The sequence below is a fragment of the Schistocerca serialis genome, chromosome 2 (genome assembly GCF_023864345.2).
Source record: "Schistocerca serialis cubense isolate TAMUIC-IGC-003099 chromosome 2, iqSchSeri2.2, whole genome shotgun sequence".
Classification (NCBI taxonomy): Eukaryota; Metazoa; Arthropoda; class Insecta; order Orthoptera; family Acrididae; genus Schistocerca; species Schistocerca serialis.
The window spans coordinates 315,849,254-315,870,185 of record NC_064639.1 but is presented as its reverse complement, the minus strand read 5'-3'; the positions used below and the strand labels follow the sequence as shown (position 1 = coordinate 315,870,185).

Genomic DNA, 20,932 nt, shown 5'->3' with positions numbered 1-20,932 from the left:
AGTTGATGTTAGTAGGTAGTCAAGGAGAGTTCTAGATTTAAAGGTCCATTTAAATCTAGAAGTCGGCTGGTGTGGCCAAGCGGTTCTAGGCGCTTCAGTCTGGAACCGCGTGACCGCTACGGTCGCAGGTTCAAATCCTGCATCGGGCATGGATGTGTGTGATGTCCTTAGGTTGGTTAGGTTTAATTAGTTCTTAGTTCTAGGCGACTGATGACCTCAGAAGTTAAGTCGCATAGTGCTCAGAGCCATTTGAACCTTTTTAAATCTAGAACTCTCCCTGCATCCCTATTGACACCTATTTATTGTCAGACAGTGTGATCTTGGGTCATTTTATTTCGCTCTCAAACCGAAGATGTTAAAATACTGTGTCTTATTTCCCGTCCAACACAATTACACTGTTTACTTATGTGTACTATAAGTCCCTTAGCATACAGAGGTATCAAAATGGCCCGTACGTCCTATCAGTCTTCTGACCCCAACGATGTCAATGGAAAGTTTGTTAGTGACGCTCTACCTTCCCATTAAAACATTTTCGCTTAGCTACATGATGTTCGTACCACGACATTTGATACCAGCGATTTTTCTTCTTGCCCGCAGGTCGTCCAGGCACTGACTACCCCATCTTGGGCTTGGTGCCGTACACTAACTTCTACTGTGATGACCAGCCGTTCCCTGGGTTCTTCGCCGACGTGGAGACGCGGTGCCAAGCTTGGCACTACTGCGACGTGGACGGTCGGCAAGCTTCCTTCCTGTGTCCCAACGGCACTCAGTTCCAGCAAGCCGTGCTAGCCTGCGATTGGTGGTTTAACGTGCGCTGCGAACTTAGCCCTAAACTGTACGCCATCAACAGCCGGCTGTACGGCAAGCCTCGTGCCGAGAGCCCCACGCGGCCGCACCGCTTCATCACTAAGGAGCTACTGGAGAATATCTTCGTCTAGCATTCTCGTAGCAGCGCGAGTTTTCTCGCTTCGCGAAGTAAATAATAAACTATAAATGTTGTTTGTTATACAACACAGTTCGTTGTGGCTTGTACCGTCTAGTTCATTTCTACAGGCGGTTAATACATGGGTAGATGAGGCCTCTACCAAACATACAACAAAATTTCTGAGCAATGCAATGTAGTGGGACCAGTGAGCAGTAAATCAACGTTGCAGTCCAGAGTATAGGGAAAAAGTGTTCACTGACATCAACAGGTTGTACTTGAACAGTAGAGCAGTGCGTCTTCATGATGTTCTTAGCTTTGTAATGCTAGACATGAAGCCCTGTTTCTGCAGAAAAGTGCAGTGTGACCATAATCCACCATGCCAAATAAGTGTAGACGACCTTTATGTGACTGGAGCCTGGGTTCGAACACTAAAAACGAACTTATCAAGTAATTTAATGTGTTCAGTAACAGAGACCAGCCTTGACATAAAATTTTGTTTGAGAACACATTCTCAGTTGTAGCAATAATTATTTCACCATTTACTACAGTTTAGTGACTTAACCAAACTGATATTCAGGGTTTCTAGTAGTAAAGACTCGTGTTTAAAGTGCCGTAAATAGGTATCAACTCCTGTGTGTAAAATCAGACAGTGACATAATACGAAATAGTTTCCTCAAGTGCAGTGTGTTCCTGGTAACGAAGTAGCCTTGAACAGCGTTACATTTCGCTCGGCAATTGGCAAAGATATTTATGCACTAAGAGCAAAGGAAGCGCTTAACACTAAGTATCACATATGATAGTCCATATTATTTTTCTTTCCAGAGGTATGCGAAACATTGTACACCTAGGCCATCTGGGCACACTGCGCCTTTAATAATTCGCAATTTATCATTGTACTTCCCGTACACACTTCATTTGGCAGAATTATATTCACGTGGGCGCCGGTATAAGCTCACAGCGTATTCAAACGATGCTGATACGAATCATCTTTTAATCGCGACATTACGTTACTACAATGTACAAACATCGAATCTAATCTTGTACAACTCATTTACACAGCTTGAAAGGTAAAATGCTATTCATCCTGAATTTCAGGTGGAGGAAGAGAAATATTTTTGCTCAGGTAGAAGGGACCGTACAATCCAATTGATATTTCTATACTTTTTTGGCAAGGCAGTGTGAGTATCTCACTATTCAATTACAGATCTGGACAGTATCTGCGGCCTCGAAAAGGTGGTTGATGCCATATGTACTTTTCTTAAACAAAATGTGCTCTTCTTGTCGTGAAGTGAAAACAGATCTACGCTCAACTGACTTACGAAAGTAATGTAGCAGATGTCTTTTAAGGAAGTCCCGAAGATACCGTCACGTCGTTTTATTTCAAAGTACAAACTGCTTAAGAAGATTTAAGTCTTATTTTCTAGAGGTTTAAAAATCCTGATTTACAGGGCCATTTCATAAGGTCTTCTATGTTTTTAATTATTACCAAACTGTACATAAAAATCTAACTACTACTCTGTGTTTTCATTTAGGCAATATTTGCGTGACAATAAAGATGGTTTACTACGTTCTTCCGCTTTTAAATATTTAATAATGAGTTACAATAATTATATTCAATTACCTACAGACTGTCATATGTTTGTTACTTATGTATAAATAACATACAGCTCTAAGATGGATCCGTACATTAATAAAAACAAAAATACGTAAAGACGTTGTTCCGTAATACGAAATGTCATTTCATGTTTTGATCCCTCTTTATGAAAATTATAAACACCAAAGTTCCCTGTAATTTACAACGTTATCATCAATGTGCTAAGGTAGTTACTGAATCCAAACCATTCATGATTTTAATAAACGAACTTACTACAAATAAAGTCATTTTGTTACGGCACCAGATATGTAAGGGATACAATAAAAGTACGTAAAGGCGCTCAGTTGTATCAGCAAATGACAGAACAGTCTGTCACCTTGAGAAAATATGCGATTCTCGCTCAGTTATTCGAATTAAATGTGACAGTGCATTACTATATCACGCAGGCAAGCAGAAACTAAACAACCCTGACTAGGACAAGTCCATCAGTCAGAGTCATGTTAATTTTTTTTATAGCTATCCCCTGAGAAATACGAAAGGAAAAAAAGGAAGGAAGATTAATACCGAGAAAGAGGTTGTTAAGTGACGGAGCATAAACTCTGTTCGGCGAAGGACAGGAACTAAAATCGGTCGTCTCTTTCAAAGGACCCTCCTCTACATGCAGCTTAAGCGATACAGGGAAATTACGGAAAATCTAAATGCGGATCGGCGAAAAAGTGATTTGATACAACATCCTTCATAATAAACTGAGATGACGGAAGTCATGGGATACCTCCTAACGCCGTGTCGGGGACCCTTTTGGCCGATATAGTGCAGCAACTTGACGTGGTATGGATTAAAGTCATTGGATGTCCCCTGCAGAATTACTAACCCATGCTGGCTCTACAGCCGGCCATAATTGTGAAAGTAATGCCGGTGCAAGATGATGTGCACGAACACATCTCTCGCTTATGTCCCATAAAAGTTCGATGGGATTCATGTCGGGCAGAAAAAAGTAGCAGCAGATGCTGCTGCTTTATTCATCCGTAGATCACTTTTTACAAGGATATGGGACATGTCAAAGTATTTACAAGATTAGGCCAATTTAAAATAAGCTAATTCGTATACAGGTACATTTACAGACTTCTAGTTAGAAAAAAACATTAGATTTACTCCTGGTATACAATACTTTCTTTTAAAATAACTTATTAAATAATGTAATGCCACACTGTTCACTCATATCTCACTAGAAGTCACTGCACACATTGTTTCGTAACACCTCTCTCTCTCTCTCTCTCTCTCTCTCTCTCTCTCTCTCACACACACACACACACACACACACACACACACACACTCTCTGGTGATCTCTGGTCCATTTTCTATACCACAACTTCCCATTTGCTATCCTGAAAAACTGAGTCAGCATCCCTCTATAATGAGTGAGGTGCTGAGCTCAGAAAGAGGAGGAGGTGTTAGTGTTGTGCTATGCATAGCTTGGTGGTAAGTATTTAGTTGTTGTTGTTGTTGTTGTGGTCTTCAGTCCTGAGACTGGTTTGATGCAGCTCTCCATGCTACTCTATCCTGTGCAAGCTTTTTCATCTCCCAGTACCTACTGCAACCTACATCCTTCTGAATCTGCTTAGTGTATTCATCTCTTGGTCTCCCTCTACGATTTTTACCCTCCACGCTGCCCTCCAATGCTAAATTTGTGATCCCTTGATGCCTCAAAACATATCCTACCAACCGATCCCTTCTTCTAGTCAAGTTGTGCCACAAACTTCTCTTCTCCCCAATCCTATTCAATACCTCCTCATTAGTTATGTGATCTACCCACCTTATCATCAGCATTCTTCTGTAGTACCACATTTCGAAAGCTTCTATTCTCTTCTTGTCCAAACTGGTTATCGTCCATGTTTCACTTCCATACATGGCTACACTCCATACAAATACTTTCAGAAACGACTTCCTGACACTTAAATCTATACTCGATGTTAACAAATTTCTCTTCTTCAGAAACGATTTCCTTGCCATTGCCAGTCTGCATTTTATATCCTCTCTACTTCGACCATCATCAGTTATTTTACTCCCTGAATAGAAAAACTCCTTCACTACTTTAACTGTCTCATTTCCTAATCTAATCCCCTCAGCATCACCCGACTTAATTTGACTACATTCCATTATCCTCGTTTTGCTTTTGTTGATGTTCATCTTATATCCTCCTTTCAAGACACTGCCCATTCCGTTCAACTGCTCTTCCAAGTCCTTTGCTGTCTCTGACAGAATTACAATGTCATCGGCGAACCTCAAAGTTTTTATTTCTTCTCCATGGATTTTAATACCTACTCCGAATTTTTCTTTTGTTTCCTTTACTGCTTGGTCAATATACAGATTGAATAACATCGGGGAGAGGCTACAACCCTGTCTCAATCCTTTCCCAACCACTGCTTCCCTTTCATGCCCCTCGACTCTTATAACTGCCATCTGGTTTCTGTACAAATTGTAAATAGCCTTTCGCTCCCTGTATTTTACCCCTGCCACCTTCAGAATTTGAAAGAGAGTATTCCAGTTAACGTTGTCAAAAGCTTTCTCTAAGTCTACAAATGCTAGAAGCGTAGGTTTGCCTTTTCTTAATCTTTCTTCTAAGGTAAGTCGTAAGGTTAGTATTGCCTCATGTATTCCAACATTTCTACGGAATCCAAACTGATCTTTCCCGAGGTCCGCTTCTACCAGTTTTTCCATTCGTCTGTAAAGAATTTGCGTTAGTATTTTGCAGCTGTGACTTATTAAACTGACAGTTCGGTAATTTTCACATCTGTCAACACCTGCTTTCTTTGGGATTGGAATTCTTATATTCTTCTTGAAGTCTGTGGGTATTTCGCCTGTCTCATACATCTTGCTCACCAGATGGTAGAGTTTTGTCATGACTGGCTCTCCCAAGGCCATCAGTAGTTCTAATGGAATGTTGTCTACTCCCGGGGCCTTGTTTCGACTCAGGTCTTTCAGTGCTCTGTCAAACTCTTCACGCAGTATCTTATCTCCCATTTCATCTTCATCTACATCCTCTTCCATTTCCATAATATTGTCCTCAAGTACATCGCCCTTGTATAAACCCTCTATATACTCCTTCCACCTTTCTGCCTTCCCTTCTTTGCTTAGAACTGGGCTGCCATCTGAGCTCTTGATATTCATACAAGTGGTTCTCTTCTCTCCAAAGGTCTCTCTAATGTTCCTGTAGGCAGTATCTATCTTACCCGTAGTGAGACAAGCCTCTACATCCTTACATTTGTCCTCTAGCCATCCCTGCTTAGCCATTTTGCACTTCCTGTCGATCTCATTTTTGAAACGTTTGTATTCCTTTTTGCCTGCTTCATTTACTGCATTTTTATATTTTCTCCTTTCATCAATTAAATTCAATATTTCTTCTGTTACCCAAGGATTTCTATTAGCCCTCGTCTTTTTACCTACTTGATCGTCTGCTGCCTTCACTACTTCATCCCTCAGAGCTACCCATTCTTCTTCTACTGTATTTCTTTCCCCCATTCCTGTCAATTGTTCCCTTATGCTCTCCCTGAAACTCTGTACAACCTCTGGTTCTTTCAGCTTATCCAGGTCCCATCTCCTTAAATTCCCGCCTTTTTGCAGTTTCTTCAGTTTCAATCTGCAGTTCATAACTAATAGATTGTGGTCAGAATCCACATCTGCCCCTGGAAATGTCTTACAATTTAAAACCTGGTTCCTAAATCTCTGTCTTACCATTATGTAATCTATCTGATACCTTTTAGTATCTCCAGGATCCTTCCAGGTATACAACCTTCTTTCATGATTCTTGAACCAAGTGCTAGCTATGATTAAGTTATGCTCTGTGCAAAATTCTACAAGGCGGCTTCCTCTTTCATTTCTTCCCCCCAATCCATATTCACCTACTATGTTTCCTTCTCTCCCTTTTCCTACTGACGAATTCCAGTCACCCATGACTATTAAATTTTCGTCTCCCTTCACTACCTGAATAAATTCTTTTATCTCGTCATACATTTCATCAATTTCTTCATCATCTGCAGAGCTAGTTGGCATATAAACTTGTACTACTGTAGTAGGCATGGGCTTTGTGTCTATCTTGGCCACAATAATGCGTTCACTATGCTGTTTGTAGTAGCTAACCCGCACTCATATTTTTTTATTCATTATTAAACCTACTCCTGCATTACCCCTATTTGATTTTGTATTTATAACCCTGTAATCACCTGACCAAAAGTCTTGTTCCTCCTGCCACCGAACTTCACTAATTCCCACTATATCTAACTTTAACCTATCCATTTCCCTTTTTAAATTTTCTAACCTACCTGCCCGATTAAGGGATCTGACATTCCACGCTCCGATCCGTAGAATGCCAGTTTTCTTTCTCCTGATAACGATGTCCTCTTGAGTAGTCCCCGCCCGGAGATCCGAATGGGGGACTATTTTACCTCCGGAATATTTTACCCAAGAGGACGCCATCATCATTTAATCATACAGTAAAGCTGCATGTTCTCGGGAAAAATTACGGCTGTAGTTTCCCCTTGCTTTAGAGAAAAAGAAAAACGAAGGAAAAAAAACATAAAGTGAAGGTGTTATGTGGAATGTTGGATGTTTTATAACCATTTTATTTGTATAACATTTTTTTACCAAAGCCCTACTCTGTTTTATCTAAGTAATGCTTCAATGTATAAAATGTATAACAGGTACCTTTTAGTTGCCTTTTTAAACAAGTGTATTTTTGCAATTTATTTAATCTCTTTTGGTAAATTAGTGTACAGTTTTATTCCTTGGCAGTAAATGCTGTTTTGAGTTTTATGTTTATTTTTTCTTGGTAAATGTAAGCGAGTCTATCTCTTTTTGCATGGTCATGGACAGAGCTGTTTGTGCAGTAATTACCAATGTTATTTTTGATGTGTACAACTGACTGGTAAATGTATTCACATGGCGCAGTTAAAATCCCCAATGTTTTGAACAGATATTTACAATGAGCTCGACTACTATTTTTGGTTATTATTCTTATGGCTCTTTTCTGGAGTTTGAAAATTGTGTTCATATTTTGTGCATTTGTTCCCAAAACAGAGATATTTTGTTCTTCAAATTTTGGTTGTTGCAAAATTCAAACAAGTCAAAGAATATCCAAATTAAAGATGTTACATATCCAGATATTCACAGTTGTTGCTATTTCTAAGATGATAAAAAAAACATCATAATTTACACATAGAAGTCATTTGTAAAATAATAATTTTTGGTAATATTAGAAGTGGCCTTATGAATTGGTTGCAACTATCAAATACTTGTTTGTTTAAGAAAATAAAATTAACTGCGAAAGAACTGTGGTTGCAAACTCTTATTTGTTCATTCAACAAGTTTTCAAAAAGGTTCTTCTTTGTGTAACTATGTCTAACTGTTATAGCATATCACGTTTTCTACCATTATTATCTGTGTGGAGTACAGATAGGCTGTTGTGGATGTCATTTACTGTGTGTGTATTCAGGTACAAATTGCTAGCTACTGAGGATTTATCCCAAGTGGTTGAAACTGAAAGTATCAACAAGCTCTAAGTAACATGTGGGAAAATTCTTCCTATTTTGCCCTTATATAATGGAGGGAAAGTGTTACACTGTAATTCACATATATTAGAGTAGTCTGTTATTGGGGTTATTGTGTCTACTGTGTGAGCCAAGTGGTGTTCAAGTTTGTTGCTGTGGAGAAAGGGATTTTTAAATTTGTATTTCTGAAGAAGTTAGCAATTTTTTGTGATTTGTTTCTCAGTAGGGAATGATTGTGAGTATCTGAGCTGAGCAAGTTATTTTTTCCTACAGTACTCCTATTACTGATGTTGGTTTCTTTTTTTGTCACACACTATGTCAATTCATTATAGGGAGTACCCATTAACAATTGACACAGTGTGCAAAAAATACGTGCTAAAGTCAGTAAGAGAAGCCCTGTAGGATAAACAGCAAAATAACACAAATCTTCACAAACATACCACAAATGTCTGCTTAGGGCAGCATCATAATAAGTTGCTAACATATTTAAAAATGCCAATATAAAACTATGTTAGTAAGTGCAGCCATTTCATAACACAAGGACACATTTGATATTTCCACAAATAATTGTTTTGTAAATGACATCTTTGTATAAATAACAATGTAAGATCATGGATAGAGTAGCAGCTGTGTGTAAGTGAAAAATGTGGCATCTTTACACTGGAATATTCTTTGTCTTGAATGAATTTTGTTTACATATGATCTGTGATTGGGAATGTATGTATACAAATATGAGTATGTCTACTCTTATTGTCTTAAAAGCTATGTAATCTACTGGAAACAGTAAGTAATTTTTTAGTTTTGTCAAAATTGTAGTCACAATGTTCCAGCTTGTAATGTAACTGTATACGCTTAACAAGTTCAGTAGCAACCTTTTTTGAAAGAGAGACGTGGGGGGTGGGGAGCAGGAGGGAGAGAGGGAGAGGGCAGGAGGGAGAGAGGGAGAGAGAGAGAGAGAGAGAGAGAGAGAGAGAGAGAGAGAGAGAGAGAGAGAGATTTAGGCTGGTTAAGAACCTGAAAATGAAATGCATTACGTATGGAAATAAAAATAACAATTTGTGTCTGAAGGCACTTTTGCTTTTTACAAATAATTTGGTAATGGAAGGAACACTGACAGGAATGGGCCACATTAAGATGACATCATTAATTGGTAAGTACTGTTGGTAATTTGTCATGAATACAGTACGCTGCTTTGGGAAGTAAACTGTAGCATGATGAAACACTGTGACCGTGTTAATTGAGATAGGATATCAAAATCTGTAGAAGAAATTGTGACTAACGAATTGAAAGCATGTATCTGTCTAAACACAAGTGCAAGGGCGGAGCTTACAGAAACACAGTGCTCACGAGGAAACTAGTTTGTAATAGGTATGTGGGTTGGGTATTTTTCAATAAGCGTGATAGCGTTCCAACTCTATTGGGTGACATTACGAAAACAAATATGTGAAGTCAATACCCAATTACACCTTCCTAACTAGATCACTTTATGGATATGACAGCTTTACAAAGAGTAGTTCACTCAACATCAAGGAAATTTACTTTGTCGTATAAATTACGACCTGCTAGCACGGGAGACACGAGAGATCTACCCACTGATCCTGCTGAGAGGGGACTTTGGGACACTTTATTTATGAGTAGTTCAATGAAGTGACTTGAATGTAAGGATTACAGTATCAGGCAACTGTTCATTTCCATTGTAACCTAATACATTAATTTTAGGAATTGGTGTGAAGTTACTTTTCAGTGTCCTGGAATTAGGTGGCCAACAAAAAGTTCTCAAATTCTAACTCCCCTACATTGCCCACAAGGCATTTAATACTGGCAGACAGATGAACACATAAGTTCAAATGGCTCTGAGCACTATGGGACTTAACATCTGAGGTCATCAGTCCCCTAGACTTCGAACTACTTAAACCTAACTAATCTAAGAACATCACACACGTCCATGCCGGAGGCAGGATTCGAACCTGTGACCGCAGCAGCAGCGGGGTTCCGGACTGAAGCGCCTAGAACACATAAGTACCCATACATATGCAGTAATGGCTCATAGAGATGAGACACGTCGCAATGCAAGCAGAACACTTTGTTGAATATGGACTTACACTTTTACTAGGCGTAGGCACATATTCAACGAAATGTTCAACCTGCACTCACCTCCTTAATGTCGTTAGTCGCAAAGGCATCAAAATTTCTCACAACCAATTGCCAAATCTAAAATGAGACGATAGAGACAAAAATATTCGCGACAACTTTTCAAACTGGCAGCAACCTGCAAAATATGTAAAGAGCGGCGTTAACTCAAGATAAGGAAAGTTAACACTAACCCCTCTGCCAATTTTTCTCACACCTGAGCCACTAGTGCAGTCGTCCATTTCCTATAAACGTGGTGTAGCAGAACTTCATTTCACCTTTGTTCTGTAATGCACATCACGTTTCACGCATTTCGCACGATTTCAAAGAAAATCAGATAACAGATTACGACTTTAAATAGTGAAGAACCGCATATGGCTTTTCATTTAGTTAATTGTAGCTACTGTATACTTGGAGTACCACGAACAACTGCAATTACAATTACTTTTAAAAAAATGACTAAACAGTTTCAGAATTTGGCCAAAAGCGCCAATTTTTTTAGATGGTTTAGGAATGAGCTTACTATGGAAGGAATCCGTAAACTAGTTTCCTGGAACTGCGAGAAACCACGAGCAAGCAGAACGAGGTCGCTCACCGTAACCGTCCTCGTGTGCTCTTGCGCAATATTCTGCTCTCTCAACGAGCGAGGTGGCAGAGTGGTTAACACACTGGACTCGCATTCGGGAGGACGACGGCTCAAACCCGCGTCCGGCTGTCCAGATTTATTTCCCTAAATCGCGTCACGCAAATGCCGGGATGGTTCCTTTGAAATGGTACGGCCAATTTCCTTCCTTATTCACGCCTAATCCGAACTTGTGCTCCGTCTCAAATGACTTCGATGTCGACGGGTTGTTAAACACAGCTCTCCTCCTCCTCCTCTTCTTCTTCTGTTCTCTCATGTGGTCAGCAGGGACGCAACTGTGAAGTTTTTCTTTCTATATGGTTAAAATTGGTCAGTCTTATTATGGTTGGTTGGAAGTCTACATCTCAACAATAAAGAGGCAATTCAAAGGAAACGATGGCTCTAGTAGCAAATGATTTTATCACAGCCGGAACCTCGCGGTTTTGTGAACATACGTCTCCAAACGAGCAAATGATCCTATCGGCGTCGGTGTCAAAATATGACTTTTCTCGTCTTGCAATCCACTACGGATTCATTTTGCGTCATATTTCAGCAGCACAGTTGACCAGCTTTAAACAACCACCAAGTGAACATCAACATTTCGCACAAAATCTAAAACATAAACTCACTGATCTTGGCTTTACGTTAATAATTTATTTTTAACAAGACATATTTCAATAAGCATAAACTGATTTCACAAACAGTGGAGAACTTACCGCGTGCGTGCGTGCGTGCGCACAGGGAAGAGACGCTGAGGGAGAGGGGTAGAGGGAGATGATTATTTGGCACACACTGCGAATCTGAGTAATCAATCCTTCGAAAGAGAGCCGCACTAACATGACTGTTGAAATGTGCATTACGATGGGTAAACGTTTCTTTACGATGTACTGGCCATCTACCAATAGCAATTTACTCGCTATTCTTATTAGAAACATCGTATGTCGTCTCAAAATACTGTTTTACCATGTCATCGACTTTTTACATTTACGCCCACGAAGAATGGTAATGTTAGCAAATAAAAAAGAAATGAAAACACAACAATGATTCCCAACCCGGTGGTAATTACCCCCCTGAAGGGTAAAATGGAGTTTTATAAGCGGTTAAGTTCAGTAGTGTTAGGATCTCGAAACAACTATTTTCAAAAGATCATTATTATTATCAGCGCTCTTTCGTATAACTGCAATACTGATTAACATAAGTTCCCAATGATTACATTTTATCTCAAATACTAGCTTTAACGCGTGAGACAATTTGGTGTAGGATAGAGCTTTTGACACAAATGTATGAACATGCATTTTCCTTGTTCCTCACACAGCCACCCTACTGCATACAGATTTCTTATCATTCATTGTACCACAACAATTGACACATATGTGCTTAAATATCTCATGAAAATGCCTTTAAGAGTTGCGTGTGGTTTCCACAATGGACCAGAAACTACTTCATTATTCACTTCGCTACAATAAACTTTCTGAGATGACAACACAGCTGTACTGGCTACTACATTGCTGTGCGGCAGTAGTCAGACGCAAAGCACTGGCAGCCTGATGTCTTCCAATTACTACCATTTCATGGGTAAGGAGTCCAGGAATCTAGTGGTACACAAGCAATAGGTGTAGTGTACACCCTTTGACTTGGATGATTTTAAAATGGGGCTGCAGGGTGTGAGTGAAGCAAATGTCACTGGGAAGAAGAATGGCGCTGAGGAAGCACCTTTTGTAATAAGTATCTACCATCGATTTGGATAGTAAACTTTCTTTTCGGAGGAGGAGTTGTAGGTAGCACTGTCTCACTGACTATTTAGGGGTTTTAAAGAGACACCTACGAAAAAAATGGTTCAAATGGCTCTGAGCACTATGGGACCTAACTTCTGAGGTCATCAGTCCCCTAGAACTTAGAACTACTTAAACCTAACTAATCTAAGGACATCACAAACATCCATGCCCGAGGCAGGATTCGAACCTGCGACCGTAGCGGTCGCGTGGTTCCAGACTGTGGCGCCTAGAAACGATCGACCACCTCGGCCGGCTACCTACGAAAAGTAAATATTATTTTCTATAATTTAAAAACTAAAATCGTCCAAAGAAAATTCTTTTTCATTCTAAAGATTAGTTAGGCGCTATGGTGGGGGCAGGGGATTGGGTATAAGACAATACCTAATTGCACTCAGGTGTAATAAATAGTCTCAGTAAGGTTGGGAACCAGTGCAGTACAGGATGATATGAAACATGTCAATGTGAAGCAGTAATTTTAGACTAATGTCTACGAATAAAAAGAATCAAAACAGAAGGTGGCCAGTTCATTTTATAGATAATTTGATGAATTATACTTTCCCAGTTGCATAGTCCTATTTCAGGCCCCCTAATGCTCGCTGTCGATCTTACGCATCGTAATTCGTCTATTCCTCTCGGCCGTCAACTTGTTCAGTCATTTATTCACAATTTTCTGCGTCAGCAATTATGCAACACACAACAGGAGAACAAGTAATGGCGAACTTAAAACTTGCTAGTTCTCCTTTAACGGCAACGTTCAAGATGCACGATTGAACACGAAAATTGCTGTTAATTTAGCATTGGCGTAAGAGTACGAACGATATCAGTTCGTGAATGAAGATTAAGCTTCAAGCGCCCAACCAATGGCGAGATATTACAGACAGAGCACTGGCTAACATCGGAGAAGCATCTGAAGGAAAATGGATAGTGCCCTATTCACAGTAGACATCCCAGAATTTGACTTAAACGATTTAGGGAAACCATGGAAAATACAAATCTCGATGGTCGGACACAGAGTGGAGCCACGGTCCTCCCGAATATGAATCCAGTGTCTTACCACTGCGCCAACACGTATGGTCCGTGTGTGTAGTGTACAAAAAAGGAAAATGTGGGTAACTATGAATAGTTACATAGAAGTTAATTCGAAATATCTTGTTCACAGCTTCAATTTAAAACCTTGTTGTATGATATAAGCTTGATTTGTGTACTTACTTGTAAATCACGTATCCTTATGTGAGGTGCTATGTGACGATCTAGGATCTTCCCTAAAGTCACGGCCTTTCTCCAATTTATTGCCGATGAGTAGGACAACGAAGTATTGGAAACTTGCAATCGAAAACCATCAATAGAAGCAACACGCACACAACACAAACGGCACCAACGATGGTGAACATGTTACCTAGAAACGAGTAACAGTCGACGACGATGAGCCTATGTGAATTGCACGGCATTAGCAGTGTTTGCCAGTCTAAAAACATCAGATGGATGGCGTTGCAGCTCTTAAATAGGGCAGACGGGTGTTATTTAAGTCAATTTTCTTATTTCTACTCGTTGCAGCCACAATAAAAATAATCTTTTCCGAGGTTTCCTGATCATAGACGAAGCCACCCAATGTTTTCCAATTTTCCAAATATAGTGAGTTTCATTTGAGTGTGACACACTGTGATATTAATATTAAATGGTTGAGATTCTACTTCTACGGCACAAGAGCATTTCTGAAGATTGTTGTTCTCTTAGAAAGCATCTATATTACTAAAAAGCTGTGAGACAAGAAAGCCTCCACCCCCCCCCCCAACCACAAACCACAAGTGCATTACCTCAAGACACTCCCCCCCCCCCTCCCGCATTTGCATTTCCTTATGATTAGAGAACCACAAACTTCATCAGATAACGCCGGCGTCCCTAGGAAGTGTTGCAATAAAAGACAACGGCCAATTCTTCCAATTTACCGGAAAAGCAAGACGAAAAGGCACTGTCACTGTTCGAGCTTACCTTAGTGACGGCGTAGTATACCAAAGACCCAATAGATGGCGCTGTAAGTTTCGTAGCACACCAAAGAACCAATAGACAGCTTTTGGCTTTTTTTTTTTTTTTTTTTTTTTTTTTTTACCTCGGTGACATAAGTATTTACGGAAGTATACATCAGTGACAGAATTAAGCGCCTTCCCGAATACTAACAAACATTGAATTTACTTGGCTAAGATGCAAGCATTTACTACTTTCGCTTTGTGAATTAAAAACATAACGAAATTACTTGGCTTCTTTCAACTGGTTTCAATCGTATTTGGCTTCTTGGCCAGGAAAACAAACTCATTGACAAAGTCATCTCATTTGGGTACCTTGTTACCAATTGAGATACGGAACCCTAAAAAGTGATTGTATGCAAAGGCCCTACTTTTTTAACCTCCGCTGCGAAGTACGGGCGTATAGCTAGTGCAGCGACATCATCTCAAAACCCGAGTGAGATAGGCGTATAACATGGACCAACAGAACTGCCAACAACATACAACTAATGAATGCTGACTGCGGCACCTTTACTACAACATCACGAGTAAAAGCCCGATGGAGTGAAGCTCGGCCTGACCTTTCCACAAAAGTTCAAGGACAAGAAAACACCGTTCATTTTAAGAGACTTTAACTGTCACAACTCCCCATGGGGCTACTGAGATACAAATGAGACTGGACATATACGAGGGCAGTGGGCGGAAACAAATAATTTATTCCTTCTTCATGATCCCAAGGTACGATACTCGTACAACAGCAAGACCTGGAAGCGTGAATCTAACCCTGATAATTATTTAGCAGGTAATCACAAAGCTGAACGTCACTTGGACTGGCAGCAGCCAGGAATACACAGGCAAAGCCTGTAACATACCTGGGGGTCTTGCTGAACAGATCACTGACTTACACACAAATATCCGCGAAGAGGTTGCAGCCAGGATCGTCATCTTGAGAAAACTAGTGAATAGTAATTGGGGAGCAAGACCAATTGTATTAAGAACAACTGCCCCAGCACTTTGCTTTTCCACGGCGGAATATGCATGTCCCGTACGGTCCAGATCCGCACATGCCAAAAAAAAAGTCAATACAAGCCAAAAGGATGCATGAAACCCGCGTCACTTGGGAAGCTACATTCAGCGGCAGGAATCCCGGATACCGAAGAACAGGCTTTCTATGCGCCCGAAATCCCTACACGATTCTACCGCAAGAGATTCATAGTACAAAGATAAACACATCAAGCTGCAAGATTTGAAGAACACTGAATCGCATCAGAGCGGGTGTAGTGCCAGCAAAACAAAACTAATTAAATGGGACCTTAAAGAGGAATTAGATAAGAAATGCGACTGTGGTGAAGTCTAGACCACGAAACATCATATCCCAACTGTCCCACGAGGTGTACCCTGGACGACTTACGGCTTGAAAGAAAGAAGCTCTCTGGTCCGATACTGAGCTGAAAAACTTTAAATAAATAAATACTAAAATTCTACTGCGGAACCCTGTACCAGCTGAGCGTAGCGCCAAGAAAAATTCGATTTTCCGTATTTCGCGTAATTATCGACCGAATTTAAAACGCTGTCAAAATGTACTATCTACTTATGTCAAAAGTTTACCAAAATAAGGCAAGCATTAGAGATAGAATCATGCGTGTTTGTCTCGAGGCTGTGTAACTCACGGCGTCTCAAATATATTCGAAGACGTAACAAGTGAGCATCATCGTTGCGATGAATACTGAAGGCTTGAGAGCATAAATTAAGAAGAAAGCGTTCGTGTTCGACAGTTTTACACGTCTCCTTTTTTTTATCTAATCCTGTTGTTTAAACCACACTCTGCGATGAAGAGGATATACAATACGGGCAGGTCAAGTCAGTAATCCTTTTATGTTCAGTGGTTTGAATGCTATCGGGTAAAAACGTTTCTTCCATAACAAAGCCGAGTATTTTGTCAGTAGCAGAAATAAATATCTCTCACTGCTATAAAATTGAAGCCATATGTTATACTTCAGTTAGAGATATAAGCAATCTTTTTAGCTTCAACACCTACAAAGTTTTTGAACCCGTCATTCCAATGCTAACTTCCATGTGCTTACAGAGTAGACAATTGAAGTTACTGACAGTTGCGCCACAAACATTCGCAGGCTGTTGTTCATAACTGCAGCCAAAACAAGTCGTATAATAGGGTATTTGCTTTTCTGGAAACTGTCATAAAAAGATTAATTATGTCATTTTATGCTTCTAACATGCTTCTTTTCCACTTGAATCTGTATTCTTCTATAAAAAGGGCAATTAAATTCAAATAATTTGAAAGCCCGTTAAAATCCCCCATTCGAGTCATGTGATGCCTGTGACGTCACTGGCTAGCACGCTGCTCCTACTCTCATAATGCCATTTTTTCTTCGTTTTTATACAAATGGTGTATAGTACGATACTGTACGATTACATTACCTCCTGAAATGTTGTTTTTGAGTGTTCCTGAGAATGAGAAGATGCTTAAAATGTGGTTGCAATGCAATGGCGAACTGCCACCACGACGATGCACAAGTTCACTAACTTAATTAAAAATGTGTTTCACTCAGAAGCTGACAATATTTTACCTTCGAGATATATTCTCCCGATGTCACAATGAAGGATAGCGCCATTCAACAATATTAAACTCCTAGTGAAAATTTTCGGTTTACTCAACTACACCCGAATTATTCGGCAGCTCAGTTGTTACAGCGGTAGACCGTAATTTTACAAGATCCTGTTCATAGATTGCTGGTTTGAATCTAACCCGAAAGAACATTTTAACCTATTTGTAAAACGACTCGACATTCCTCTTACATAAAAACCACATTACAATTACAAGATTTCACCACACCGATCACAAAACAGAATATTATTGTTTTCCTTGCTGTTCACATGCGCTTACATTTGCAATCACTATTTAAAAAGATATTTTCTAGTTAATGTGACGACATTTTTTACTTTATGAGGAACAATGATTTTGTCTTCGTACTGTCCGGCTAGGATCCTTATTGTTTAAACTTTTGCAGTTCCATTGTCTTACATGAATATGAAGCAAGTCTGCTACAGACGCTAACGTTACTTTCCACTAACAAACACCACAGCCCTTAATTTTGTATCACCTGTATGTTGTACACGCTTTTTATCTTTGCGTATAACTTCGTCGTTCAACACCTAGTTGTACAGTGATATCTTCACTACTAACAACACTTTCCGAAAAAAAGTGAATCGTTTGTTCGCAAAGTAAATGCATTTATCCTCTGTTGTCTGTCTCTCTCTGACTAAGCCTAATATGAAGCTATACATAATACTTCTCACAATAGAAACAACTGCTACAATCAGTTCTTGCTAACGATATTTACGCATTTAGTGTGAAACTTTTAAAAATACATGACACATGACACTTTCAGGATTCGAACATGTAGACTTCGTAATCTGCAGTAGGATGTGCTATCCGATGAGCCTTTTCCATCCTTCACCTCCTCCCACCCCCCACCCCTACTCACAGTTTCATTTCACTTCTCGCTCCTCACCTCGTGTAATTCATACTCCATCACACTGCTATATACTTATGTCCACTAATCATGGTTTACCCCTACCATAAAAAAAGAAATAAAAAAATTCTCTCCACTGCTATTCCTTCTATACTCTTACACAGTACATACATACATAGAGACATACTTAAATAGAATACACACTTAAATAGAATTACACACACACACACACACACACACAAATCTAATTAAAAAAAATTATGTCAAAGACAAAGTTTGGCAACACTACAAAACACAAACAGCAACACATACCTGAAGTACAAAAACAAACAGAATACAGTGGTGTGCATAAAAGTGTGCTGTGAGAAATGCATGGTGCTGCAGAACATCTAAAAATTAGACCAAAATTATGAGTGTCTAACACATAAAACCAACGATATGCTAGCTGACAACATTTCCCGATGTAAGCAAGAAATCAGCCGAAAAGTCACCGTTAAGTACAAATCAACCTATTCTTAACAAATTGTTTTTCTATCTAAAAAGCAAATAAAAATGTAAATAACTTAATTACAGACCACTGATGATGCTTTACCTCAATAAAGCGAAACGCGTCAGGTGAAAATATCATACTTAGTTGCAGCGACAGATCAAAAATACCCTCATGAAGTGTTTCGTTTGTCCATTGTTGAACTGTTTCGTTTGTCCATTGTTGAACTGTTTCGTTTGTCCATTGTTGAACTGTTTCGTTTGTCCATTGTTGAACTGTTTCGTTTGTCCATTGTTGAACTTCAGAAGCAGACTAAAGTGTTTTGCTGGGCTCATACGCAGCTTATCTCCGTGATTTTTGCGATCTGGGAATGTTTTTAGTTGATGTAAACGCTTTGGATGTCGCTAAGTTTGGGCAATGGCTAGAACATGGACAAGTAGACATGGCGAGGAAGTATGGACTTGTACGATCAACGTTAGCTACATTCCTTAAAAAAACTAAAAGAAATTTAATAAAGTTTTGTAGGTGGCAAATTTAGCTCTTCAAGAAAACGAATGAAGACGGCTGCTGCTGACGATGGGAACAGTGCTACACTGCGGTGCGCAGAATGGTTCTTTGATGTGTCAAAAAGTCTTAGATTTCGCTAAGTTGCTTGGTGATTCTACTTTTAAGGCAAGTAACGGGTGGTTGCAAAGATTTAAGGGCAGGCATGGGATTACTTTTTAAAGTGATACCTGGAGAAGAAAAATTAGCACCTTTAGGTGACTCGGAATTTTGGAGGAGAAACACAATGTGTGAACTGTTAGAAAAATACAGTCCTGAAAACTTGCACAACGCAGATGAGACGGGATAGTTTTATTAAGTGATGCCAGAGAAGACGATGGTCTAGAGGAAAAAAGTGTAAAGGAGGGAAGCAGTCTAAAGTACGCCTAACTGTTCTCTGCAACAATGCGTCAGGGACACACAAATTGACACCACTGGTGATTGGACGATCAGCAAACCCACGATGCTTCAAAAATGTAAGAAGCTTACCGGGTAAGAGGGTACATACACTTTATTTTACCTTCCTTTTATTTATAAGTTGATTCAGTACAGAATAGCTTCAGCTGTAATGTTTCGCTACAGTCGTATTGTAAATGTGATTTCTTTTATTGCAGTCAATTACAAGCAAATCGAAAAGCATGGATGCTGTCTACTCTTTTTTAGTGCGGGGCTGCTTTCGCCTGATAAAGAGATGGCAATGAAGAATAAGAAAATTACGTTGCTGGTGGATAATTGTAGTGCGCATAACAACATGCCAGCGCTGAAGAACGTTGAACTATGCTGCTACTCCTCCCCCCCCCCCCACCCCACCCCAACTGTACTTCGATTCTACAGCCACTAGATATGGGGATAATTAAGAATTTTAAGACAAAAGTCCGTTCACGTTTAGTTCAAAACATGATCGTCAACATTGAAAGAAAGGTGAGCAATCCCTACAGTTTCACTGTGAAGCAGGCTTGTGACATGATTGCTAGTTCCTGGACCAGTGTACAGCCGAATGTGATTGTGAATTGCTGGAAAAATGAAAGAATTTCCGAAAGTGAAGATGTTGGTGAGAGTGTTGTGGTGGATGAAGTAACGCAGGATGATATTCAAAGTGATCTGGAGATTTATTACTGGTAAAACCATAGATGCTCCAGTAGTTGAACACTTGTCAGTGGATGATGAGGCAATCCCTGGTGTTTGAAGGATATACCGACAAATCTATCATCCGACAAATTTATGGTCGAGGAGTTAAAGGGTAATTCGCCTGCTTAAGATTCAGACGATGTTAGAGATGTGATAAGTGTAAATCATCTTCCTCTGATGGAGCTAATAGGTCAGTTGGAAACCATTCAGCAAGTAGCATCTTCAATCACCAGTGTTTCAGCGCAGCAATTGATTCAGTTAGAGGAGATATAAGCAATATTCACCAGAAAATCTTTAATAAAAAAATAAACAAAGGAAAATAAGTGATTTTTTCTGTACACAAAAGTAAGATATTCTACAGGTACAGTATTAATAAATGAAGTGAACAAAATGTGCTTCATTATTTGTCTTCTATTGTTATTTTTCATCAAAAAATATTACAGTAATGTACTTCTCACCCACGAAAATATGGCTCCTTGATCCGAGTCACGATAAGAAAACCTTATTCTTACAATAACCCTGGTACAACAATTTAATTTTCATGGTCCCATAAAATTCGTTATATCAAGATTTGACTGCAATACCTTTGTTCTCTATAACCGGTATCAGTAATCAGTTACCATCTTCGTATCTCAGGATGGACAGGTTATTACATATGTCTTCAAATAGCAGTGAAAGTACTGTTTGTCAT

At 39.5% G+C, this 20,932-nt stretch overlaps 2 protein-coding genes across 5 annotated transcripts in view; one reads left to right on the top strand and one right to left on the bottom strand.

Moving 5' to 3' along the window:
* LOC126457113 (uncharacterized) overlaps positions 1-2,495 on the top strand; it is a 74,127-nt gene extending 71,632 nt beyond the window's left edge. The window contains exon 3 of the mRNA XM_050093162.1: positions 598-2,495. Within this exon, the coding sequence (XP_049949119.1) occupies positions 598-938 (341 nt within the window). The 3' untranslated portion in view covers positions 939-2,495. The remainder of the gene's footprint in view (positions 1-597) is intronic.
* Positions 1-20,932, bottom strand: part of LOC126457111 (RING finger protein 17) — a 505,497-nt gene that overhangs the window by 284,188 nt on the left and 200,377 nt on the right. The gene's annotated exons all lie outside the window — the stretch shown is intronic.